We start from the raw sequence: 22901 nt of genomic DNA, 5'->3' as shown, positions 1-22901 counted from the left end.
GAGTGACTGATGTAACTCATGTCAGAGATTGTTTAGAGCATCCAGTTGCATAGATATTGAGCACTATTGTCATCATCACTGTCACACATAATGCAGCGCCCTGGGCAGAAAGGCTACAAGTCGGGTTTTAACAGCTGATGTCTCGATGTTACGATGCCAGATGAAATCACAACATTTTCAGACATTGCCTGCGGGAAAAATCAAACAGGTTTTCTGTCGCCTGTTGAGCCTGTGTCACGGGTACCTATGGTAACTCCTTGCACTCACCTCATTACCATTGTTTCCTCCTCTGTGTTCTCATTCATCTCCTCCTCAAAGCCCACGAACAATGTAACGGCCAGGCAAAATCCATTCATTAATTTCTCAGCAGCTTTCAAAATGCTCCTTTAAATATTCAGAAGCTGCAGCTTCAGAATAATGGATGTGAATCTCAACCAAACTAGTTATGAAGATTTGCATCCTTTCAACTTTCTCATCTCTTCCCACGCATGGGCCACCATAATACAGGCTCAGCTTTACAATGGCAGTGGACAAAACAGGGAAATCTCAAAGTAGGAGTGGGTGAGGTCTCTGTCACAGCTTCATATAAATGCAGAAGTTCTGGGAAATGCAAGTCCATATGTATAAATGTTACTCGGAGATGTTGAACTTCATTAATGCTACCTATCCATTGTCTCAAACTGATATGGTTAACAGTTTTAATAACTGGACTGTTTTCTTTAACAATGCATTATTTATGTATCCAATTACATTTATGCACCAGTAACCTCTAGCTACTCCTCAATCAAGTGAAAAGGGTGTTGGCCTTTTAGTAATTAAAATATTCAATCCTATTTTGGATCAATAGTTTGAGCTGACAATCCACTTGTTGGTCAAAAGTCTCAAACACAACTGATGATAATCAAGTTTCTTACCTCTTTACCTAATGGCATCCCACTTCCTAATGCACAGGTTAAACCGATCACTTTGGCTACAAATGTTTTTAAAGTGAGGTACTCTTTTAGCACCACCCCACGCAGGATAGTCTTCATCTCCGGTATCCCTGATCCTGTTGAAAAAAATAATACATATCAAAGTGTTTGAAAAGTTTGCATTTTTAACCTGTGATGAGTGCTTGCCAAAGATAAAGTTTAACTTTCCCAAATGCCATTACTGCTATGCTGTCTTTAAATGGTGTTATAGTATTATAGTGTCTTGAAATGTGGCTTCAATGCTATTTAGCAGTGTGCAAGAGCGGCATTTGCACCTGCATGAGCACTGAGCTACCTGCAGCAGAACTTTCCAGACGCAGATCAGCCTTGGGTGTCACCGCTCTACCCACCAAAAACCCCAGGTGATGAACATGGTTATCTTCACCTCCAAGGACAAAGCAATACACAGTGAAAACCTTCATCAAGTTTCTGGCACCTGAACAGTAGTTTCTAAGCTGCAGCAAGCAATAATTAGTACATGGTCATTATCAGGATATATAATATTATTTAACCACTCTGCCTAATTTATTATCTTGTTCCTGTGTTAGAATTTTAGAATTCAGTTCTTTTCCCCTATCCTAGATTAATGTCTTCTTCCTACTATTAGTTGGTACCAGGAACTGACACAGTTCTCTCCTAACTTTTGTTCAACAGGATCATCAGTATTTAATGTGTTGGCAGTGTCGTAGATTTGCATCAATACCACCTGAATATAAAGTATTGCCCAGCAGAAGGAATATTGGGGTGGGAGAATCAAAACTAAGCCTGCCCAATGTACCACCAATGTCATTTTTAATTATCGTTTGAACACATTCCAAGCTCTAAAATAAAGCAGTACTTCCATTGCAGTCCAGTTCATAAACATTTACTTTTTTTAAAAAAAATATTTTATTAATGTATTTCAAAGGTTTTATAATAATAACAATAACAATGACATAAACGTAGTATAATAAACATTTCCACCCCCATCCCAATCTTCACACACCCCAAAAATCCAGCCTTCACCGTGCCCACCCACCCTCCCCTTTGGAATACTGCATCTGCTGACATTTTAATTTTCCCCGAGAAAGTCGACGAATGGCTGCCACCTCCGGGTGAACCCATCCATTGACCCTCTTTTGGCGAACTTTATCTTCTCGAGACTGAGAAACCCAGCCATGTGACTAACCCAGGTCTCTACACTCAGGGGCTTTGAGTCCCTCCATATTAACAAGATCCGTCTCCAGGCTACCAGGGAGGCAAAGGCCAAGGTGTCGGCCTCTTTCACCCCTGAACCCCCGGTTCTTCCAACACTCCAAAGATCGCTACCACCGTACTCGGCACCACCTGTGTTTTTAGTACCGTGGACATTGCCTTCGCAAAACCCTGCCAAAACCCTCTAAGCTTCGGGCAGGCCCAAAACATGTGGACATGATTTGCTGGGCTTCCCGCGCACCTCACACACCTGTCCTCTACCCCGAAAAACTTGCTCATCCTAGCCACTGTCATGTGTGCCTGTGGACTACCTTAAATTGTATCACGCTAAGCCTGGCGCAAGATGAGGAGGTATTAACCCTGCTTAGGGCATCTGCCCACAGACCCACCTCTATCTCTCCTTCTAGCTCGTCCTCCCACCAGCCCTTAAGCTCCTCCACCGGAGTTTCCTCCACCTCTGAGAGCTCCTGGTAAATATCCAACACCTTCCCCTCTCCCACCCAGGTACTGGAGACTACTCTGTCCTGTATCTCCCGTGGCGGCAGCAGTGGGAAGGCCGGAACCTGCTTTCTTAGGAAGCCTCACACCTGCAAATACCTGAACCCATTCCCTGCTGGCAATTCAAATTTATCCTCCAAGTCTTTCAATCTGGGGAAGCTCCCGTCTATAAATAGATCCCCCATCCTAATTCCTGTCCTTTGCCATCTCCAGAACCCATCATCCTGCCTACCCAGTACAAACCGATGATTATTATAAATCGGGGTCCAAATCGATGCTCCCTCCACTCTCTTATATCTTCTCCACTGCCCCCAAAAATTCTCAAGAACTACCACCGGACCTGTGGAGTATCGGGCCATCGAGAATGGAAGAGGTGCTGTTAAGTGCTCCCAAACTTATGTCTTTGCATAACGTCGCCTCCATCTGCTCCCACACCGGACCCCCCCCCCCCCCCCCCCCCCCCCCCACACTACCCACTTCTTAACCATGGCTATATTAGCTGCCCAGTAGTAGTTGCAGCGATTCGGCAGCGTCAACTCACCCTCCTCCCTACTACGCTCCAGCAACACTTTCTTCACTCGCGGGGTTTTACCTGCCCACACAAAGCCCGAAATAACCTTATTCACCAGCTTGAAAAAGGCCTTTGGGATGAAGCTGGGGAGGCACTGAAAGACAAACAGAAATCTGGGGAGGACCATCATTTTCATGGTCTGTACCCTCCCCGCCAGTGATAGCAGGAGCATGTCCCACCTCTTAAAGTCCCCTTTCATTTGTTATACCAGCCGGGATAGGTTTAACATTGCACAGTACCTCCCATTCCCGGGCTACCAGATACCGAAAGCTCTTCCCTACCATTCTAAGCGGCAGCTCTCCCAGTCTCTTTTCCTGTCCTCTTGCCTGGATCGCGAACATCTCGCTTTTCCCCATGTTCAACTTATACCCCGAACAACTGCCAAATTCCCCCAGGATTCGCATTACTTCCCCCATCCCCTCCAACGGGTCTGAAATGTACAAGAGCAGGTCATCTGTGTAAAGTGAGACCCAGAGCAATCTTCGAAAAACTTCACCAGCTGCTCCGTTGACCACTGTGCTGTCTCCCCGCAGCCCTTGCTCTCCGCCATCCTTTCCCGCGTTACCAGCTCTGCTCGCATCTTCCTTATAGGACTTTGTCTTCTCACACAACCACTTCTGGTCCAATTCTCCATACACTGGAGGGGGATTTCTCATCACTGTCTCATTCTTCACCGATTTATCCCATAAAATCCGCAAAACGCAGGGGGGAAAAGGTTCAAAATCCGTCACAGGCGGGAGCTATCAAATGTGCGACCTACTCCTCCACGGCCACCACCGGAAGTCCATAAACATTTACAATGGGTGATACTTGTTGGACATGAATACTTTTTAAATACTTTTAAATGTACTTTTAAGTACAGATATCATTCAATTGCTGCAAAATATGTTTCCATTTTCACCAGCACACACCATCCAGTTTTTAAGGAAACAAACTCAACAAAGGAATGTGTAGCAAGCCGGCTGAGCCTTGCCAACTGCAATGGGGGCTTGATGATGATAGGCTCAACTGTGAATTACTGTAATCATTTAATTGATTAGTGTCCACTTATGTATTTACGGCATTAACCGTGATATTTGGATCAAAAGATACATTGCATTCTGGCCTACAACATTTATTTACTATTTATCAACTGTATCACATAGGTTAAAAAGTTTGAAGTACCAGGAGTGGCACGGTGGCACAGTGGTTTACATGGCTGCCTCACAGCGCCAGGGACCCGGGTTCAATTCTGACCTTGGGTTGCGTGGAGTTTGCACTTTCTCCCTCATGTCTGCGTGGGTGCTCCGCTTTCCTCCCACAGTCCAAAGTAGTGCAGGTTAGGTGGATTGGCCATGCTAAATTGCCCCTTAGTATCCAAAGATGTGCAAGTTAGGTGGGGTTATGAGGATAAGGGGATATGGCAGGAATGGGCCAAGGTAGAGTGCTCTTTCGGAGGGTTGTTGCAGACACGATGGACCGAATGGCCTCCTTCTGCACTGTAGGAATTCTATGGTTCTATTAGCGTGGACATTATTGTCCTTGCAAATAGAGAACACAAGATTAACCACTCCACTATGCCACCTCAAGATTCCAGTACCAACTCCTGAATAGGGAATGAGAATTGTCTTATTTTATATTGGCAGTTAATGACTTAGTAATGGTTTACTAAGTCTAATCCATTCAGATTTCAAAATCATGCAATATATCTTTTGAGCCGAGGTGCAACAGGCAAGGCACCCAACAGTATAATGATCAGGTAGAATATACGTAGAAGTTATTGGAGTCCAACAGTAAAATTTATGTACTCATTGCAAATGGTCTGCAAGCCAAGTGGAACCCAGAAGAAAGATGTTGAGAAAGGGCCGAGTAAGAGAGGTTTCTCATTCAGCTAATATTTTTTCTCCATTGGAGTTGCAGCATTCATTCCAAAATCAACAACTATGATTAAAAGAGCAATGGGGAAAGCAATCAAAAACCCAGTAGAAAGATGGTGCATTTTAGTGGGCGAAAAATGTCTTCAGCCTGCATTAAAATATATATATATATATTTGGTTCTAGAAATTACCTCAGTAATAGTTTTTTTTAAAAAAGTTGTTCTAACTGTTGAACCGAGAAATATTTGCATAACCTTTCCCAGCATGGCAGCAGGAATATGTGCCTTTAGCAGACCATTAATTTTAATGGCAACAAAGCTTGAGGGACATTTAAACCGAGTGACTGATTTACTGCCACCTGTTATATACTATTGTACAAAGTCAAAATTAGCTCCAAAAAATTGATTGAAGAATAATAATGAACAAGGTATACACAGGAAGCATGAAACAGGGAAGGAGGGGGAAACTTCATACAGCTATTAACTGAGTTATTGTCTGATGCCTGGATGTGGATGATTCAGTTACTGCACATAGGATTTTATTTTCCAATAGCAAGGGGCGACGTTTACATAACTTTCATTAGAGCCAGAAAGAATCAACTGTCAAAAAATTGTGATGATCTTTTCTTGTTTCATGTTGGGGATAATGTTATGACTTCATCCTATATTAATCTGACAGCAGAGTATTTTTCATCTTTCAAAGGCACAAAGAAAATGTAGGCCTTTGATGCGATCTCCAAATACCATACATCATTATTAGGAGTTGTGATTTCTGAGCATGCTCCCTCAGATATAGCACAAGAAAGGCATATTTTGGATTATAGAAGACCGATGTGTTAATGGAAAGGCTGCGTTTGCTGACGCCACACGAACTGCACAGATACCACTGACAGCAACATCCCAAGACAGCCATCTGAATCAAAGATGGCATAGTTCAAACAGTCCTTGCTCCCTCCACACTCACTTCACTGCTGCCTCCCTCTTGCCACACCCTTCCACTCACTCCTCTGCCACCCCCCCCCCCCCTCTTTGCCGTCCGCTTCGTCACTTCCACCTGCTTACTATTCAAGCAGAAGGGAGCAGTAAGCGGGATGGAGTGATGAAGGGAGAGGGAGGGGGGCAGATCATGGGCACACAACAATGTCAGTTTTTGGGAGTAAGCGCACGATTACCAGCAGACAGAATGGGTGCCGAGTCCCTGTTTGGCAACAGGAGTTCCAGCATAATGGAAACAGCCTTTTTGTCAACAGAGAGATTTTCGGGTAAAGGGGGGTAAAGCCTTGGTTACAAACCTCATTAAACCAAGTTTATTATGCTGGACCCCTAACTAACATCACAAATTTATTTTCTCTGCTTGTAGCCATGCTGAATTATCCCTGCTAATCCTACTCATGTGATTCCATTCTATAACATGGTTGACCACTTGCTCTGCCTCTCCTCCACTGCCTAACTCAAGAAGATTACCCTCACTTGGTTCTACTCTTACTTAACAAATCATGGCTTAAGCATTTCCCCAAAAGTTCGATTCCCAGTCTTCATCATCACTTTGGGATTCCTGTCCCAGGACCTATCCCTTCCTCATTTACATGTTGCCCCTTGGTGACATCACATGTACACTGATGGCACCTAGCTCCATTTTCCCTCACAAAATTAACTTCCTCAGCTCAATGGAGACAGGCAGGGAATGGAGAAGGAGGAGAAGGCTGGCAATATGGGAAGGAAAGGCCTGACATTTTTCTGCTGCCAAAGCACATTGCCAGCAGTGGAATTTAGTGGTGAGGCCACTGACTGGCCAATTAAGATACTTACATATGAGTTAAGGGCCACTTTCCACAAGGTAAGCATTTTTCCTGCATTAGGAAACCCGCTGTTGTATGAGTGACTGCCAGGCAAACTTTAGTGTCCTCTGATTGATTTTCAGCAGAGGATGCTGGGAGCCCTAATCATCAAAACTAGGGGCGTGATTCTCCCAAAATGGAACAAAGTCCCCTAGCGAGCGCGTTTGGCCACATGTTTCCCGGCACTTGCCGAGACCGCACACAGTCCCGTTTTGTGCAGTGGGGTGCTCCGCTCACCGGAACTCCTCATTGTAGACAGAGATTGGGACACCATGGGCGCGATTCTCCGCTCCCCACGCCAGGTGGGAGAATCGCGGAAGGGCTGGGCGAATCACGACCCACCGCTCTGGCACCCCCCGCGATTCTCCCACCCCCCACCCCCCCCCCCCCAAATGGCGTGTCACATTTTGCATGACGCCGCTCAGAGAATCGCCGCTCACCGTTTTTCACGGCGACCAGCGATTCTCCGGCCCGGATGGGCCGAGCGGCCTGACGAACCCGACCGATTCACGCCGGCATCAACCACACCTGGTCGCTGCCGTCGTGAACAGCGCGTGACAGGTAAGTGTGGGGCCTGTGGGGGGGCGGAGGGAGGATCGAGCACCACGGGTGTGCTCATGAGGTGACTGGCCCGCGATCGGTGCCCACCGATTGTCGGGCCGGCGTCTCTAAGAGACGCACTCTTTTCCCTCCGCCACCCCGCAAGATCAAGCCGCCATGTCTTGCGGAGGCAGCGGAGGGGAAGCGTAATTCCCGGCCGCCGCTTTAACGCAAGCGTCAAGGCCGGGTTTCGGGATTCACGAACCGCCGCTCCTAGCCCCATGGGGGGATTGGGGGGGGGGGGGGGAGAATAAGGTGTGAGGAGCGGCCTCCGACGCCGGAGTGAAACACTCCGGGTTTCACTCCGGCGTCGGCACTCAGTCTCCCGTTGGGAGAATCGCGCCCCATTTGTAAATGGCGTCCTGATTTCCGAGGCCCTCGAAATCATCCCCAACCTCCCCCCCCCAAGCTCGAACGCAATATCATTTGGAGACCATGGCAATATGCTGTCCCAGGGTCCTACCGGCTGCCAGCTCCTATGGTGCAACTGAGAGAATGCAGCCCAATTCTCAACTTTTCCGTTACCGCTTTGCTGGTAGATTGTTTGCCCAACATTATTTCTTGTAAAATCTGTAATTTTCTCCAGTTAAATATTGGGAAGACCAAAGCCATTATCTCAATCCTTGCCACAAACTCTGTACACGTGCCATTGGTCACCTCCTGCTCCATAGTCACTGTATCAGGTAGAAGCAAACTATTCGGGACATGTTGGAGCAGTGGTTAGCACTGCTGCATCAAGGCACTGAGGACCCGGTTTTGGTCCCGGCCCCGGGTCACTGTCCGTGGGAGTTTGTACATTCTCCCAGTGTCTGCATGGGCCTCACATCCACAACCCAAAGATGTGCAGGGTAGGCGGATTGGCCACGTTAAATTGCCCCTTAATTGGAAAATAAAGAATTGGGTACTCTTTAAAAAAAAAAAGAACCAGACTATTCTCTGTTCATGACCTAAATCAGAAAATGTCCAATTCTGAACCCACACCCTGACACAAAGGCCACCTACTTCCATCCCTATCATTGCAATGCTGCCATCTCCATCTCAGCCCATCTACCTCTGAAACCCTCATCTATGCCCACGTAACCTTGTGACTCAACTATTCAAATTTTCATTTGGCTGGATTCCCTTAATCTACCTCCACAAAGCCCAGCTCATCTAAAACGTTGCTGTCCAGAGCCTACACCATAACCAAGTTCCACTCACCCATCACCTTTGTCATAACTAATCTACATCATTATAAGGTCTCCCAAAGCCTCCCTATAAATGCATCAAATTCTCTCTTCCTCTGATTCAGGCCCCACCTTTGGGGAGGACACATTTTGCTGCCGAGGCCACACATTTGAAATTTCTTTCCCACTCCCCTTTACATCTAACACCTTCTCTTTAAGACCCTCTTCAAATCCACATCTCTGACTAAATTTTGTTGATCTTCCTGATATCTCCTTTAGCTTAGTATCAACCTTTTCTCTCACCACTCTATGCCTTAGGAGACTCTTTAAAAACAGTAGTTATTCATGTTATTTAAATTTTCATTATGGGCATGAAAAATGAAGAACACAAACCCCAACTTTGGACAAAAATATCTTTGCTTTAAAAAAAGACAGGGGTTTGATGTATATTTTATCAAAGTTAACTAGTTAGAAAATTTCTCTACACCAGGCACTAATTTTGACATACAACTTGGATAACACATCAAATCTGTATCGCACCCAAACAATAAAAACAGATAGGGTGTCAAATTGGACCACATCATCAACGCAAAACATGTTCTGGGTGATCTGACAGCTGATTTTTCATTGCACCCATTTTCACTGTTGATTGACTTGTAAAATCTTGCAAAGATGTTTATTTCAAACGAAGTAAAGATGACTGTGACACTAGGAAACAGATTTCCAAAACGCGTACGAAAGTCTGTGGACTTCAAAGGCACAGACCAATTTCACCCTGGCAATGGCTCAATCATATTTTGTTTAAACAGCCAAGTTCACATTCTCAGGGGATCCCATGCTTCTATGCTAACACATCACTTTTAAAGTATAGTCACTATTGTTAGATATGCATATACTGCAGACAATATTATACATAGCAAGGCTCCACAAACAGTGAGGAGATAAATATCAGTTAATCTGTTTCGTTGTTGGCGCTCAAGACATAAATTTGGCTTGGATTTTGGGAGAACACCCCTGCTCTACTTCAAATACTGCGGACTCTCACGCCTACCTGAACAAGGTTTTATTTTAGCATCACATATGAAAGATGGTACCTATATGATAACGCAGAACTCAGTGCTGCATTAATGTGTTAGGCTAGACGATATGTTCAAGTCCTAGAATGGAGGTTTAATCCACAATCTTAAAGACTCAATTATACAGCCATTGATCCAAGCAGACACTGACGTAAACAATAGTTGCATTAATGTTAAAGCACTATTGGTATTAAAAAGAAACACCCTTTTGAATAATAGAACACAGGAAGAAGCCATTTGGTCATTGTACCTGTGCTGATTTTTTGAAAGAGCTATTCAATTAGTTTCATTCCCTGTCCACATACAACAGCCAACATTTTCCCATTCGAATATTTATTCATCCCTTTTCAAAAGTGATTTTGAATCTGCTTTCACTACGTTTTCAGATCATAACAGCTCAGTATTAAAAAACAACTTCTCAGATAGCCGGATTACCAATTACCTTAAATCTGTGCACTCTCTTTAACAACCTTTCTGCAACTAGATATAGTTCTGAAGGATACTGGTAAAATACTATATAATAATTTATTTGCTCATGTGAAATTACTTTCAATTAAAATAAATTATGTGGTTAAGATAATCCATTGCCTGTCATTATCTCAGACTATGTTTTGCAAATCTCATTACTTCTCAGAAAGATGAAGTTGAAGCAGGTTGGATTATCAATTCTAATTCTAACTCCCCTTTATTGCAAAATTCTCCAATTATCTACATACAATATTATTGCACTGATGCATAGCTAATATGGAAAATTGACTTCTTAATTAAAGTCCTAATTAGGATTTTTTATGAGCTTATAACTCATTATTTGCTATAAAACATTCAGCCTAAAACTTCTTTGAAAAATCCACAGATGGTGTTTTGACCTAGCATTCCCTGGCATTAAGACAATATTTTCTCCCATTTTGAAACTAAGTGCAGTGGTGTGGTAGGGAACGTGAAATGTTTTCCGCTGTGGAGACTGATGGGAAAATATGCCAAATCATCCGGTCCCGACCTCATTAATTAGGCACCTAGGTGCTTTACACTGTATTCAGTGGGGGATCAGTCTTGAAAGGCACGTAGTCCGCCGTCATGTCCGGATGCCATATTGAAAAGGCACCCAACATCACTGACCTACCCGAGAATGGAAATGGATCTCCAGGAACATCCTGAGGCTGGACGATGGACCCGAAACTGGAAGGTCCACCTGCAGAGGCTCCCCAACACTACCCTCCTCCCCCCCCCCCCACTCACCCCACCCGCCTTCCCACTAGGGCACCCTCCATCCCAACTCTGGAGGCAGCCCCGGCATTGTTCAGGTGAGCCCAACATCTGCCCGCTACGTAGTGGGACTTGGAACTGGGACTTTACCGAACTAATGGTAACATGTAAACGAATATAGCTACAATGTTGTAACAAAATTGTTGTGAAAATTCACTGTCTTGCCCGCCTAGTGGGACTCACCTTACCTCCTAAAGAAGACAAAATGGACATTATCATTAAGTATATTTTATCACAGGGAGAATGACATAGACATAGAACAGTGCAGCACAGAACAGGCCCTTCGGCCCTCAATGTTGTGCCGAGCAATGATCACCCTACTCAAACCCACGTATCCACCCTATACCCGTAACCCAACAACACCCCCTTAACCTTACTTTTTAGGACACTACGGGCAATTTAGCATGGCCAATCCACCTAACCCGCAAATCTTTGGACTGTGGGAGGAAACCGGAGCACCCGGAGGAAACCCACACACACGGGGAGGACGTGCAGACTCCGCACAGACAGTGACCCAGCCGGGAATCGAACCTGGGACCCTGGAGCTGTGAAGCATTTATGCTAACCACCATGCTGCCCCCCATGCTACCGCACTGCACATCAGTGAACTGAACCACCTTCTTCCAGACTTGGCAAAAATAGTGACTGGCAAAATAAAGATGAGACAGTTTGCGGGCAAGTGATTGGAGTGCAAAAAATACCCTAAACCTTTGATGCTGGCAAAGTGGAGTTGTTACTATGTGACATGGATGTAAGGAAGGGTTCCAGACCCTGAAGTGATGATTGGTGACATAATGGCAGATGTGAAAATCTGGCTCTGGCATTTGCTGATTTTCCTTGTTCTTTGACCCTTCTTTTACCATCCAGCAATTCAACCATGAATATGTATTTATGATATTTCAAAACCAGCTCAATCAATACTTGACTTGTTGACTTCCACAGAAATCTTAACTTCCAGATCGTGCCATTCTCGGAGGCCTTGTGAAAGTTTGTATCACAGGAGACATTATCATGCTCTCTCTTTTTTGAGCTATCTGTGTTCCAAGAATGTCTTTGAAAATGTTCACACTCCAACAGATTTCAGATAATATCACATCCTCGATGTGAAGCTTGCCATGGCACTATTAAAAGAACAGATTGTTCTCTCACCGTCCTTTCCAACATTTCTTTCGAAGCCAACAACACAAGGAAGCCAGATTAACTAGTTGTTCATCTCATTTTTGGGTACCTTGCTTGGTACATTTGGCTGATGCATATGTCATCAACAGAACTGTAATTTTGAAAACTTCAGAAGTAATTCACTGGTTGGGGTAAATATACAACAATAGGCGCAACAGCACCTATACTTCCTCAGGAAATTAAGGAAATTCGACATGTCCACAATGACTCTTACCAATTTTTACAGATACACCATAGAAAACATCCTATCTGGCTGCATCACAGCCTGGTATGGTAACTACTCGTCCCAAGACCGCAGGAAATTGCAGAGTCGTGAACACGGCCCAGTCCATCACACAAACCCATGTCCCACCCATTGACTCTGTCTACACCTCCCGCTGCCTTGGAAAAGTGGGCCGCATAATCAAAGACCCCTCCCATCCGGACTATTCTTTCTTCCAACATTTTCCATTGGGCAGAAGATAACAAAGTTTCAGAACACGCACCATTAAGATTCAAAATCAGCTTCTGCTCCGCTGTTATCAGACTCCTGAATGGCCCTTTTAGGGACTGGACTGATCTTTCTACACATCTTCTCTACAGTTGTAGCACTATTCCATATGCTTCACCCGATATCTATGTTGTTGTATTTACATTGTGTACTTATCGTATGTTCTATGTTTTCATGTATGAAACGATCTGCCTGGACTTTTCGCAAAACAATACTTTTCACTGTACCTCAGTATGCATGATCATAATCTAAATCTAATCTAATCTACATTTCTTTAGCAGTTTCAATGTAGAAAGATGCAGCAAGGCTCAGCATTCCCGATAAAGGTTAATGCCAATTGATAGGAATGTCCTGTAACTGAGTGAGTGAAGACATAGCCTCGCTAAGCTATCACAGGTGTATTGTGCAGAGCTATGTCTGACTGCTGAATGATGGATTCTCTTAGGCCACAAGGCAAGGCAAAGATGACAGCTAAGTGTGATGTAAACATTGGAGAAATCATGGAAAGCCACAAGACATGGCCACAGCTACCCATTTCTCTGTAATGTTGTTCTATTGGGTGTGTGGGGAAAAATGCATTTAAAACTCTGCTGCAATTGAGACAATGGGAGAGGCGTTACAGCATAAGGCTGAATTAAGTTTATGTGGGCAGTATAAGAGGCTGGTTAGGTGCAATTGGTGAGAAATACAACCAGAGACAATTACAAGATAGGATGTTCAAATAGCAAGACATGATCTCATCTGAATTGTTGAATTTGTTTGTTATACTATAAATGCTATTTTTAGGGCTCCATATATAGTATGGATGAGTAAACTGTCATGACAACCATATTTAAGAATTTCTTAAACTGTAATGCATGTGAGAAGAATTTTTATTTGGCTGTGATAATCGCAGAATCTTTATTCTTAAGATTTGCTTAATTTCACAGGATGGTTTCATGCAGCTTTGCGTCTCATGGGAGAAATTGTTCTGAGTAATCCTACCCAAAATAGGTGGTTCACAGCAGAGAATGTGACAAAATTTAGCTGGCAAGGCTTATCAACACTGCACCACCTCAACTAAGATTTTCCTCCCCGAGTCCTAACCAGGACAGTTTCCCCTTTCCCCACCATTACATATATAAGGTGTTGTGGGAGTCAGGCCCAAGATTCCAGTTGATTTTTCTTTTTTTTCTCCCACTTACTGCCTCTTCCTAGTGCCACCACGCTCTTACTGGGATCCTGTTTCACATCTATAATGAGTCCTGATCTAGGAGAATGTATACGGGATGGGGTGGATGGAGGAGAGGGGATGAAACTAATGCCCCATAGAAAAATAGCCCCAAAGAGATGAATTTTCCCCATTCTTGTTGCAGTCAGGTAACATCATGGCAGATCTAATGGGCGATGCACTGTATATGTAGCAAAATCATGCTCATCAAGAGATTTTTGAAAAATAACATACAGTTGATTATTAGGAAATAATCTGCTCATTAAATATTGCACAATGGATTTTAACTGACACAACTGGGCATTAAGAAGTGAACCATTGGTTTGTATTAAGTCAAATACAGTTTACCAACACAAAATCTTTACAATCGCAAATTTAGGCTGCTTTAAATGGTGATGCATTCAAATCTGACAATTTCCCCGTGACAATTTAGGTTAACTAGTATCCGGATATGAACAAATTAAAACTGCACAGAACAGACATGATTACTTTCGAGCAGCAAATTTCACTTTGTATGTTTTCATTAAATAAGCAATTTTCCAATTTACCCAGACATTGTAGCTATACCAGTCTGGAAGCTTTGCTATGCCTATGCCCTGTTCAGTATATTAAAGATCACAGAGCCCCAACTGCACTAAATACCCTTGTAACCATGTACCAAAAGACATTCCACTATAACCATACTCTATCAAAATGAAGCGAGCGCAACAAACAAATACAAAAGCAAAATAGAGCAACACGTAATTAGGTCTGTTAGCATCTGTAAAGAGAAAATATAGGTTATGACATTATGAGTGGGCACCCCCTCATTAACTGTATTGAAGGGTATACATCATAACTGTCTTCTCCCAACAGATGCTAACTGAAATGCTGTTTATTGTCTGCTTTTAATTCAGATTTCCAGCATTTGCAAGATCTCTTTCTCAATTTGCAGTTATCTAATTAAATGTATCGGCACATGGTGTGTTCCCATCACTTCGTATAACAGTTAATTTTCAGTAGCAGACTATTCAACAGATTTGGAATTTATAGACAACACGTTTTGTTAATGTAGATTGTGGCGCAGAACCTCTCCTAATCTAACCACTTGCTTAATGGAACATTCAGTACCAGTCACATCAAATGCATTATTAAGATTCAATTTTCATTTATTTACCAAATAGGATCAATAATACATTATTTGAGCAAGACCCTGGGCTGCCACTCCTCATCAGTCATGCACTGTCACAATAGAAAGTAAACAATATGGCTATGCATTTGAGATTAATGAACCAACGAAGTGCAGCAGAAATGGAAACATTCCAGCAAAATATCTTGAGCTCAATATCCAATAATAATTTGCAACGTTCTTGTGCTATGTGTCAGAAGCATAATTGGCATTCATGTCTTTGTGTTTACAAACAGCTTTGCTTCATTAACTTGCTGCAACAAATACAAAACAATTATATCCTCACTCCACTGCCTCCCGAGGAGAACAGAAGCCATACCCAGGGAGGACAGTCAAATGGGAATAATACTTTACAATTTGTTTTAAACATTGAAACTTATCTGGAGCGAGATTAAGATTTAATGCAGAGACACACAATTTAATTAATAATTCACCCAGCCTCAAAAGTGGCCAATGACCAATATAGCGCATCGAACTTTTGCTTACAGCTGTGTTGTTGAAACTGCCTATTGCGGTGTCCTGGTGTTTTCCTATGTGAAGTGGCAGATTGTAACTCTTGCCTATTCTTACAGACACCAACAATCAGATCATGGCTGGTGGAAGCCTGGAGGAGGGTCTACTGATCCTCAATCAATGGGTGTGGTAGGCGGATTGCACATGTATGTAAGGATGGAACAATTAATTATCTTCAAAGAAAAAACACACCATTCTTTTAAGTTGAAATGTAATGATTTTGAGTGCTGCTTAAATGACAGGGTTCTTAAAGAAGTAGTGGATTTGTCATTCAACAAGTTATTTAGCCAAGATAAAGGGAGGAGAGTTGGTAAATGGACTCCTGTCCTTTTACTATGGCAGCGATCCAACGGCCATGCTAGGCCGGGAAACCAGCTTGCCGATGAAAGCCAGGAGACCCTGCTCCCGGGATCTACCCGGCATGCGTCGCCTCGCGAGATTCAAATACATTTTTGCAAATCTGCATATTTCATGTGCAGATTCCCAAGGCTTTGGGATTCATCCCCTTCGTCTCGGAGACTTCAGGCTAGTGCCATTCAGCACTGGTCCCCACAAATGGGGACCAGACAGAAACGGCACTCGTGGGGGTCTCCCGGGGGATTGGAGGCCCCCAACTGCATGCCCTTTGGGCAGGATGGTGCCCTGATACTGCTGGTGCCACCTGAGTATCCTGGCAGTGCCAGTCTGGAATCCTGGTAGTGCCAGGCTGACACCTTGGCAGTACCACCTCATTTCGGACTGCCACTGCCAGCTGGCATGGGAACTGCCAGGAGGCCAGGTTGACACAGCCAAGGTTCCAAGCTGGTATTTGTTGCACATGATTGGGTCGGGGTGCCCGGTGTAGATGTCGGGGATCGTTTTGGAGACCTCGGAGATCGGGGCACCATTTAAAATGTCGTCTGATCTCTCTCTACACTGGGCAGTGTTCCGGCGAGCAGAGCTCCCCACTGTACAAAATGGAGCTGTGTGTCCTCGACTGCGCATTCCCCATTCAGGCCCATTATACAACGCGAGTCGCATTGAATAGCCATGTGTTTCTCAGCACCGTGTGCCGGCAAACACGCGGCTAAAGGCGCTCGCTGGAGTGCTTTGTTCCATTTTGAAAGAATCGCGGCCAGTAGTTCACCATTTTTTTTTTAAAGTATTTTTTCTCGCAATGTTAATCAAACTTTTAGGTAGCAGGTGTGTTTATGATGTATGGACTATATGGGACAAAGTACTGTAGCATTCCTATGTAATTCTAGTGATGGGAGAAGTGGGCAAAGAGGAATGGAATGGTAAGACAGGGCATGCTGGACAGACAGGAAGCAATAAATCAATCAGGAGGATAGTGGTCTTTCGGCTGACATGATTAAAACAAAGTCAAAGTTTGGGTCCAAATAGTTATAATGGAATTAGATACTCTAAAACAAAAACCTAGCCTTATACTTTTTGGCAATGTTCTAAGAAATCTCCATGTGTGATGATGCATGAATCACTGTTTTAAAAAGCAATCAGCTTGCCCTAGTTATGCGGTGGGTTTGACTTCATATGACTGAAATACATTTAGCACAAATGCCATATGGTGCCACGTCAACTTGCAATTTTCAGAACCAGCCACATGTTTTTATCTAAGATGTGTACCTCTCTGCCACGAGAAGGTAGGCTGCCTGTTCCCTGCCTTCAACAAATGGTATTGGGCTGACTGCTGGGAAGATGTGGCACTGCCCAAACAGGACATTACTACCCGATTCCCACCTTCCAGGAAATATTACAATCTCTGCCTGAATCAGAGCTGGAATCGAGCAGAACGTGGAGCTGAATTTGTAATTAAACAATCAAAAGGTGGAAGGTCACATGGTATTCTCGGATATATATAATTGTTGAAATACTTGAACCAATTCCATTTGATCTTTTACAAGAGAAAGCATTCTTTTTTGTTCGAGAAAAATATAAGTTGCAGCTTTTGTCCCACATGTCTCCCTTTTTCAGCCTGAATGGGCAGCAGCAAGACAGATTTAATTTTAATAGTATCAACTTGTTGCCCGGACCTGCCTTATACAATTTTTGAATGGGTTTTTATTTAGGTGACCAGTATACCGCGGTGTCTGGAACAGGCAGCGATCTATGAAGTGTTCAGAACACTGGTTTTAGAATTCTAATTCTCTACCCAGTGAAACTAACAGTCCTTAACCAGATTAATGATGGCCCAATGGAAACGTGGACATTAATTTCCACGGCTTTTACTTGCATATGACGTCTCCTTCATGAAAATGGCTAGTTAATCCACTGCTGGGTCATGCAAATTGCGCTCTGCAAATCAGTACTAAAAGATGTAGAAGAGTCGATTCTATCTCCAGTTTTCCCTCCTTTCTTCTGGAAGTGGCACCACTTCTTTTCACAGCATCTAACCATGATGCAAACCTACTTCCCACAAATTCACGTCAAAATGTGTAGATTAATATAATTGTTACATCAATACTCAGCTTCACAAGCCTCTATGTGTAAGTATATTCAAACATGTCAGCATATGTAAACCAATTTAGCCTTCTATAAGAATGTTATTACATCTGCCTGTGAGGATGTATTCCTGGAGGCTTTTTACGTTAAACAAACTAACTTTATTTACAAGTTGATTTCTAGTGGTGGCCATGAAGTGAACGGTTGCACATAATATGGCTCCTGCTTGGGGATTCATTTTTGGCTCTTTTTGCCTATTTACCGGGTGTTGTTTGGAGACAAAAGTGGTGTAAGTTGAAAGCTTTGGTTCCTCCTCCGACATGTGATGTCTGGAGGTTATAATACAAGGAACAAATCAAATAAGGGGTCCTCATCTGACTTGGAAGCCCCTCCTATCGCAAGAGGTGAAGAAATGGCTGCCATGTCTTTGTTGTCCTCTTAGTGGCAGAGGCTGGTGGAATTCCTAATGGAGGGGTTTAAGAAACAAAAACAAATGGTCTCTAATGACCTGGTGAAGGTGAATGAGGTAGCGGTGGCATCCAGTTGTGAACTTTTGACAGGGTGGAACCACAGCTGGAGATACAGGACTCGAGGATTCAGAAGGTGGAGGAGACGGTATGGGGCAAAGTAATCGGATTGCCTCTTTGAATGCAGAGGTGGCAATGTTAGCAGAGAGGCTGAAGATATTGAAAGCGAAGACTGCTGACCTGGAAGGTCGCTCCAGACTTCAGAATTTGAGGATCAGCGAGCTGCTGGAGGGTATAAAAGGTACGAGTGCCATGGTGTATGTGGCAAAGATGTTTGGGCAGCTGATGGGGGAGGGAGTCTTCACAAACCCTCCCAAAGTGGACCTCGCTCACCAGTCTTTGAGATAGAAGCCAAGGTCTGGGGAGCCGCCACGGGCAATCAAAGTCTGACTTCACAGAAACTTGGATAAGGAGAGGATCCGGAGGTGCACGAAGGACACTTGACAATGTAGATGGGAGGGCCATTCCGTCAGAATTTATCAGGACGTCAGGGAAGAACTGGAAAAACGGCGTGCTGGTTTAACAAGGCCAAGGCAGCTCTTTACAAGAGCAAAGTGTATTTTGGAGTGATGTACCCGGCTCACCTTCGGGTCACATTCAAAGATCGGGATATTATTTTGACATGCCGGAGGAGGCAAATGACTTCGTACAGAAGCATAGACTGGAGAAGAATTGAATGATTTTGTTGATTTCACCTGATTGCTGTTTTTGTTTAATGTGTTTTGCTATTTCTGATTTCTGGATTTGTGGTACAATTGCTTTTTCTTTTACTGTATTGGTGGGAATGTTTGGGGGAGAGGGATTGGGTGTGGGTTTCTGTGTTGCTTTTTCTTTCTTGAAATGTTTTATATTAAAGATGGGTTTGGGTAGAGTTGCTGATCTATTGTGTACAACTTTGATTTCTCTCAGGTGGTGGTGACCCTGCTAGCAGCTATCCTAATGGACGGAAGTAGAGTGGGGGGAGAGACCTGTGGCTGGTTACCCGGTAAGGGGGTGGGGTGTTTTTTATTTATTTTGTTTGTTGGGGTCAAGATTGGTTGGGTTATCTTTGTTTAGGCTGGTGGGAGGCTTGTTGGATTGTTTGTCTGGTGCCAGGGGGGCATGGAGGTGCAGCAGGGGCAGGGAGGGGTTCTGGGAAGGGGTAGATTGCTGACGATGAGGGATTTTTTGTTTTTGTACTGGTCTGAAGGGGGTGATGGCAGTCATCTTGGGTAGGCCCGAAGCTGGTATGCTTTGGCGGACTGCCTCCTGGGTGGGATATGGCATACATGGTAGAGGGGGAATGCAGAGCCTCCGAATCAGGTTGGTACATAGAACGTGAGGGGGTTAAATGGGCCAGTTAAAAGGTCCCCGGTATTTGCCCATCTAAAGAGTTTTTAGGCGGATGTGGTTTACCTGCAGGAGACACATCTGAGGGTTCAAGACCAGACAATGCTGCGGAAAAGGTGGCCGGCCAAGTGTTCCACTCGAGCTTTGATGCGAGGTTGAGGGGGACTGCTGTACCGATCAATAGGAAGATGACCTTTTCGGTGGCTAATATTTTGGTGTACTCAGGGGGGAGATATGTACACAAGTTTAACAAAGACGTTTTGGCCTTCAATGTAAGATCTGAATATCAAACTATTCTTATGATTTCCACAATCTTTTCCTTTTGGAGTTTGCAAGACTATTTATTCTGCATTATGCATTAATTTCTATTTGAGGCAAGGTGTAAAACCTTTTTTTGGTGCAGAGCGGGAAGAACAGTTGCAGTTCTCAGTCTAACTATGGACCATAATACTATTTGTGAACATCCTCACCATTGGGCCAACATCAAGGAAGTGTTTGGGATGATATTTATAATGGATGATTGTGCAGAGATAGCAGACGCAGTGAAACAGAGGGAGCTGTGTTTATTTTTTCATAGCTATATGCATGGGACTGGTTATATAGGCTCAGGTTTTGTTTGTATGCATCAAAGGAATGGCATTTGCTGTTCTCCTTGTGAACAGCTGCCCAGGAAATTTCTGTGGGATTTTCAGTGGACATTTTGACTTTTCAGATCTCTGATTTAATGTGGTGCCCTCCACGGGGGAAATCTGGTAACTGTGAGCAAGAAAGCTTGTCAACCCAATCAGATTGAACAATTGTTAATGAGACTACCCAACTTGAAGTAAAAAAAACCCAAGAAATATAAATTATATTTAAATCATGGTACACGTTGCCATATAAAGATCTGAATGCTGACATGGGATTAAGGCAGAGATATAAAAGAGAAAAATAAAAGCTAAATATTAATTAAAAATTGCAAAATTAACTTTCTGCTGCCAGAATGAGATTTTTCTATTTCTGAAATTATTTTTTCAAGGTCAATGAGGTTGTTCAGCAGTACTCATCACTTGTTGCAATGGTAAAACTCAAGTTACTTCTGAATGATCAAGGTCTAACTTTGGAATTTGCCTTTAGTGAGAGAATAATGATGAATTAGCCAAAATTCAGATCATTACTGTGAACACAGTGCAGGCTCCATCCGCAAAGAGTACAACAATGAAGCGTAAGGTGCCTCCAACACTGGATTTTCATGTTTAACAGGACAGCACAGTAGCATGATGGTTAGCGTAAATGCTTCACAGCTCCAGGGTCCCAGGTTCAGTTCCCGGCTGGGTCATTGTTTGTGCGGAGTCTGCACGTCCTCCCCGTGTGTGCGTGGGTTTCCTCCGGGTGCTCCGGTTTCCTCCCACAGTCCAAAGATGTGCGGGTTAGGTAGATTGGCCATGCTAAATTGCCCGTAGTGTCCTATAAAAAAGTAAAGTTGGGGGGGGGTTTGTTGGGTTACGGGTATAGGGTGGATACGTGGGTTTGAGTAGGGTGATCATTGCTCGGCACAACATCGAGGGCTGAAGGGCCTGTTCTGTGCTGTACTGTTCTATGTTCTAACTGCACACGCGGGACGCAAGAAGCTGCTGTCAGTTTTATCCTGCAAGCACCAACAATCGCACCATTAGTACTACAGCAAACACTGGGTGAAGATTAATCCAAATGGCCTGTGGCATTCTTTCGAAGAAGAGCAGGGGAGTTATATCTGGTATCTTGGCTGATATTTATCCATCAATTAACATTTAAATTTGGACAAACATTGACTGCTCGATGAGATTCTGCAAAAGGGCAGCCCATGCTGAACAATCCTGAGTGCAGCTACACTAACAGTCCAGTTAAGATAATCAGTTGAGCTTATTTATGCTCGCTAAAAGTGACATATATTTGTACACAGAGACCTAGGGCGGGATTCTCCGTCCCGCTGCACCTGTTTTCTGATACAGCGCCCCCCCCCCCCCCCCCCCCCCCCCTCAAAACCCCGCCGGTACCGGGATTCTCCGTCCCGGCAGTCAACCAATGGGGATTCCCATTGTGGGCACCCCCATACCGTCGGGAAATCGACGGGTGTGAGTGCGCTACTGGTGACACAGAGGATCCCGCCAGTGGAGAATCGAGTCCCTGTTCTCTGCAAGCAAAAGGAAAACATTCAAGCCTTGTTGAATTTCCCAGAAGCACGGGAGCCTATAGTTCCCCATTGCTTTCTTCATAGCAGTGCATTAACTAAGGTTGACTTGCCAACTAATCAGTGTCGCTTTTCTTCTGTAGTCTAAATTGTTATTGTTTGAAATTTGGCAATCCTGCATTTTCACAATGAGTGCAAGATGAAAAGCTTTGGCAACATATCTTCCTTTTCAGCAATATAAATTATTTACAAAAAAAGTCACAACACAGAACTGGTTAATGTTATGTCACTTTTCATAGTTACTTCATAACACATTTTAGATTTTCCATATTATGAAAAGTGCCACATACCTACAGCCTGAGGAGCAATGATCTGGACAAATCCTGCTGAGAAGGTTATAAGAACAACAGGGTAAGTGACCCAGGCCAAGTACTGCAGAAAGACATTGTGCTCCAGGCCACCGTACATCCATTTCTGAGCTGTGGAAACAAGCAATCATAATTAATGTTAAACTGCAGTCCAGGAAGTTCTGAATGAATCTGCGCACGTTACTCTTTTTAATATACCGCGGTATACACTATTCATAAAGTTTGAAGGTTTCATTAAAAATTGCAAATTGCTGTTTTGCCACCCTGTCTGGCATGCTCAAAGAAGTTGTTCAATGTCATCTTTCCGCAAATATTTATGCAGCAGTCTCATTTTCATTGTATTAAGTGGCCAATCATTCAATTCTCAATATAAATTTACACTCACATTTCTAATGGACAGTGCCATGGCATTGGGTAATGGCTTTAAAAGAATCTTAAGCAGTAAGGAAGTCAACATGGGGCAATGGAATTAGCTTCAGGCTGACCAATTTGTCAAC

General features: G+C 43.7%; 1 protein-coding gene across 4 annotated transcripts in view; it reads right to left on the bottom strand.

Moving 5' to 3' along the window:
* The window catches only part of clcn2c (chloride channel 2c), a 677449-nt gene that overhangs the window by 338483 nt on the left and 316065 nt on the right, over positions 1-22901 (bottom strand). For 3 of the 4 annotated variants that reach the window (XM_038815641.1, XM_038815642.1, XM_038815643.1), the window contains 2 exons: positions 22387-22515; positions 915-1048 (listed from right to left, as the gene is read on the bottom strand). The exons of the other annotated variant lie outside the window; for it this stretch is intronic. In XM_038815641.1, the coding sequence (XP_038671569.1) occupies positions 915-1048; positions 22387-22515 (263 nt within the window). The remainder of the gene's footprint in view (positions 1-914; positions 1049-22386; positions 22516-22901) is intronic. 4 annotated transcript variants of the gene reach the window in all.

The sequence above is a fragment of the Scyliorhinus canicula genome, chromosome 13, assembly GCF_902713615.1.
Source record: "Scyliorhinus canicula chromosome 13, sScyCan1.1, whole genome shotgun sequence".
NCBI lineage: Eukaryota > Metazoa > Chordata > Chondrichthyes > Carcharhiniformes > Scyliorhinidae > Scyliorhinus > Scyliorhinus canicula.
This window is presented reverse-complemented; position numbering and strand designations above follow the sequence as displayed.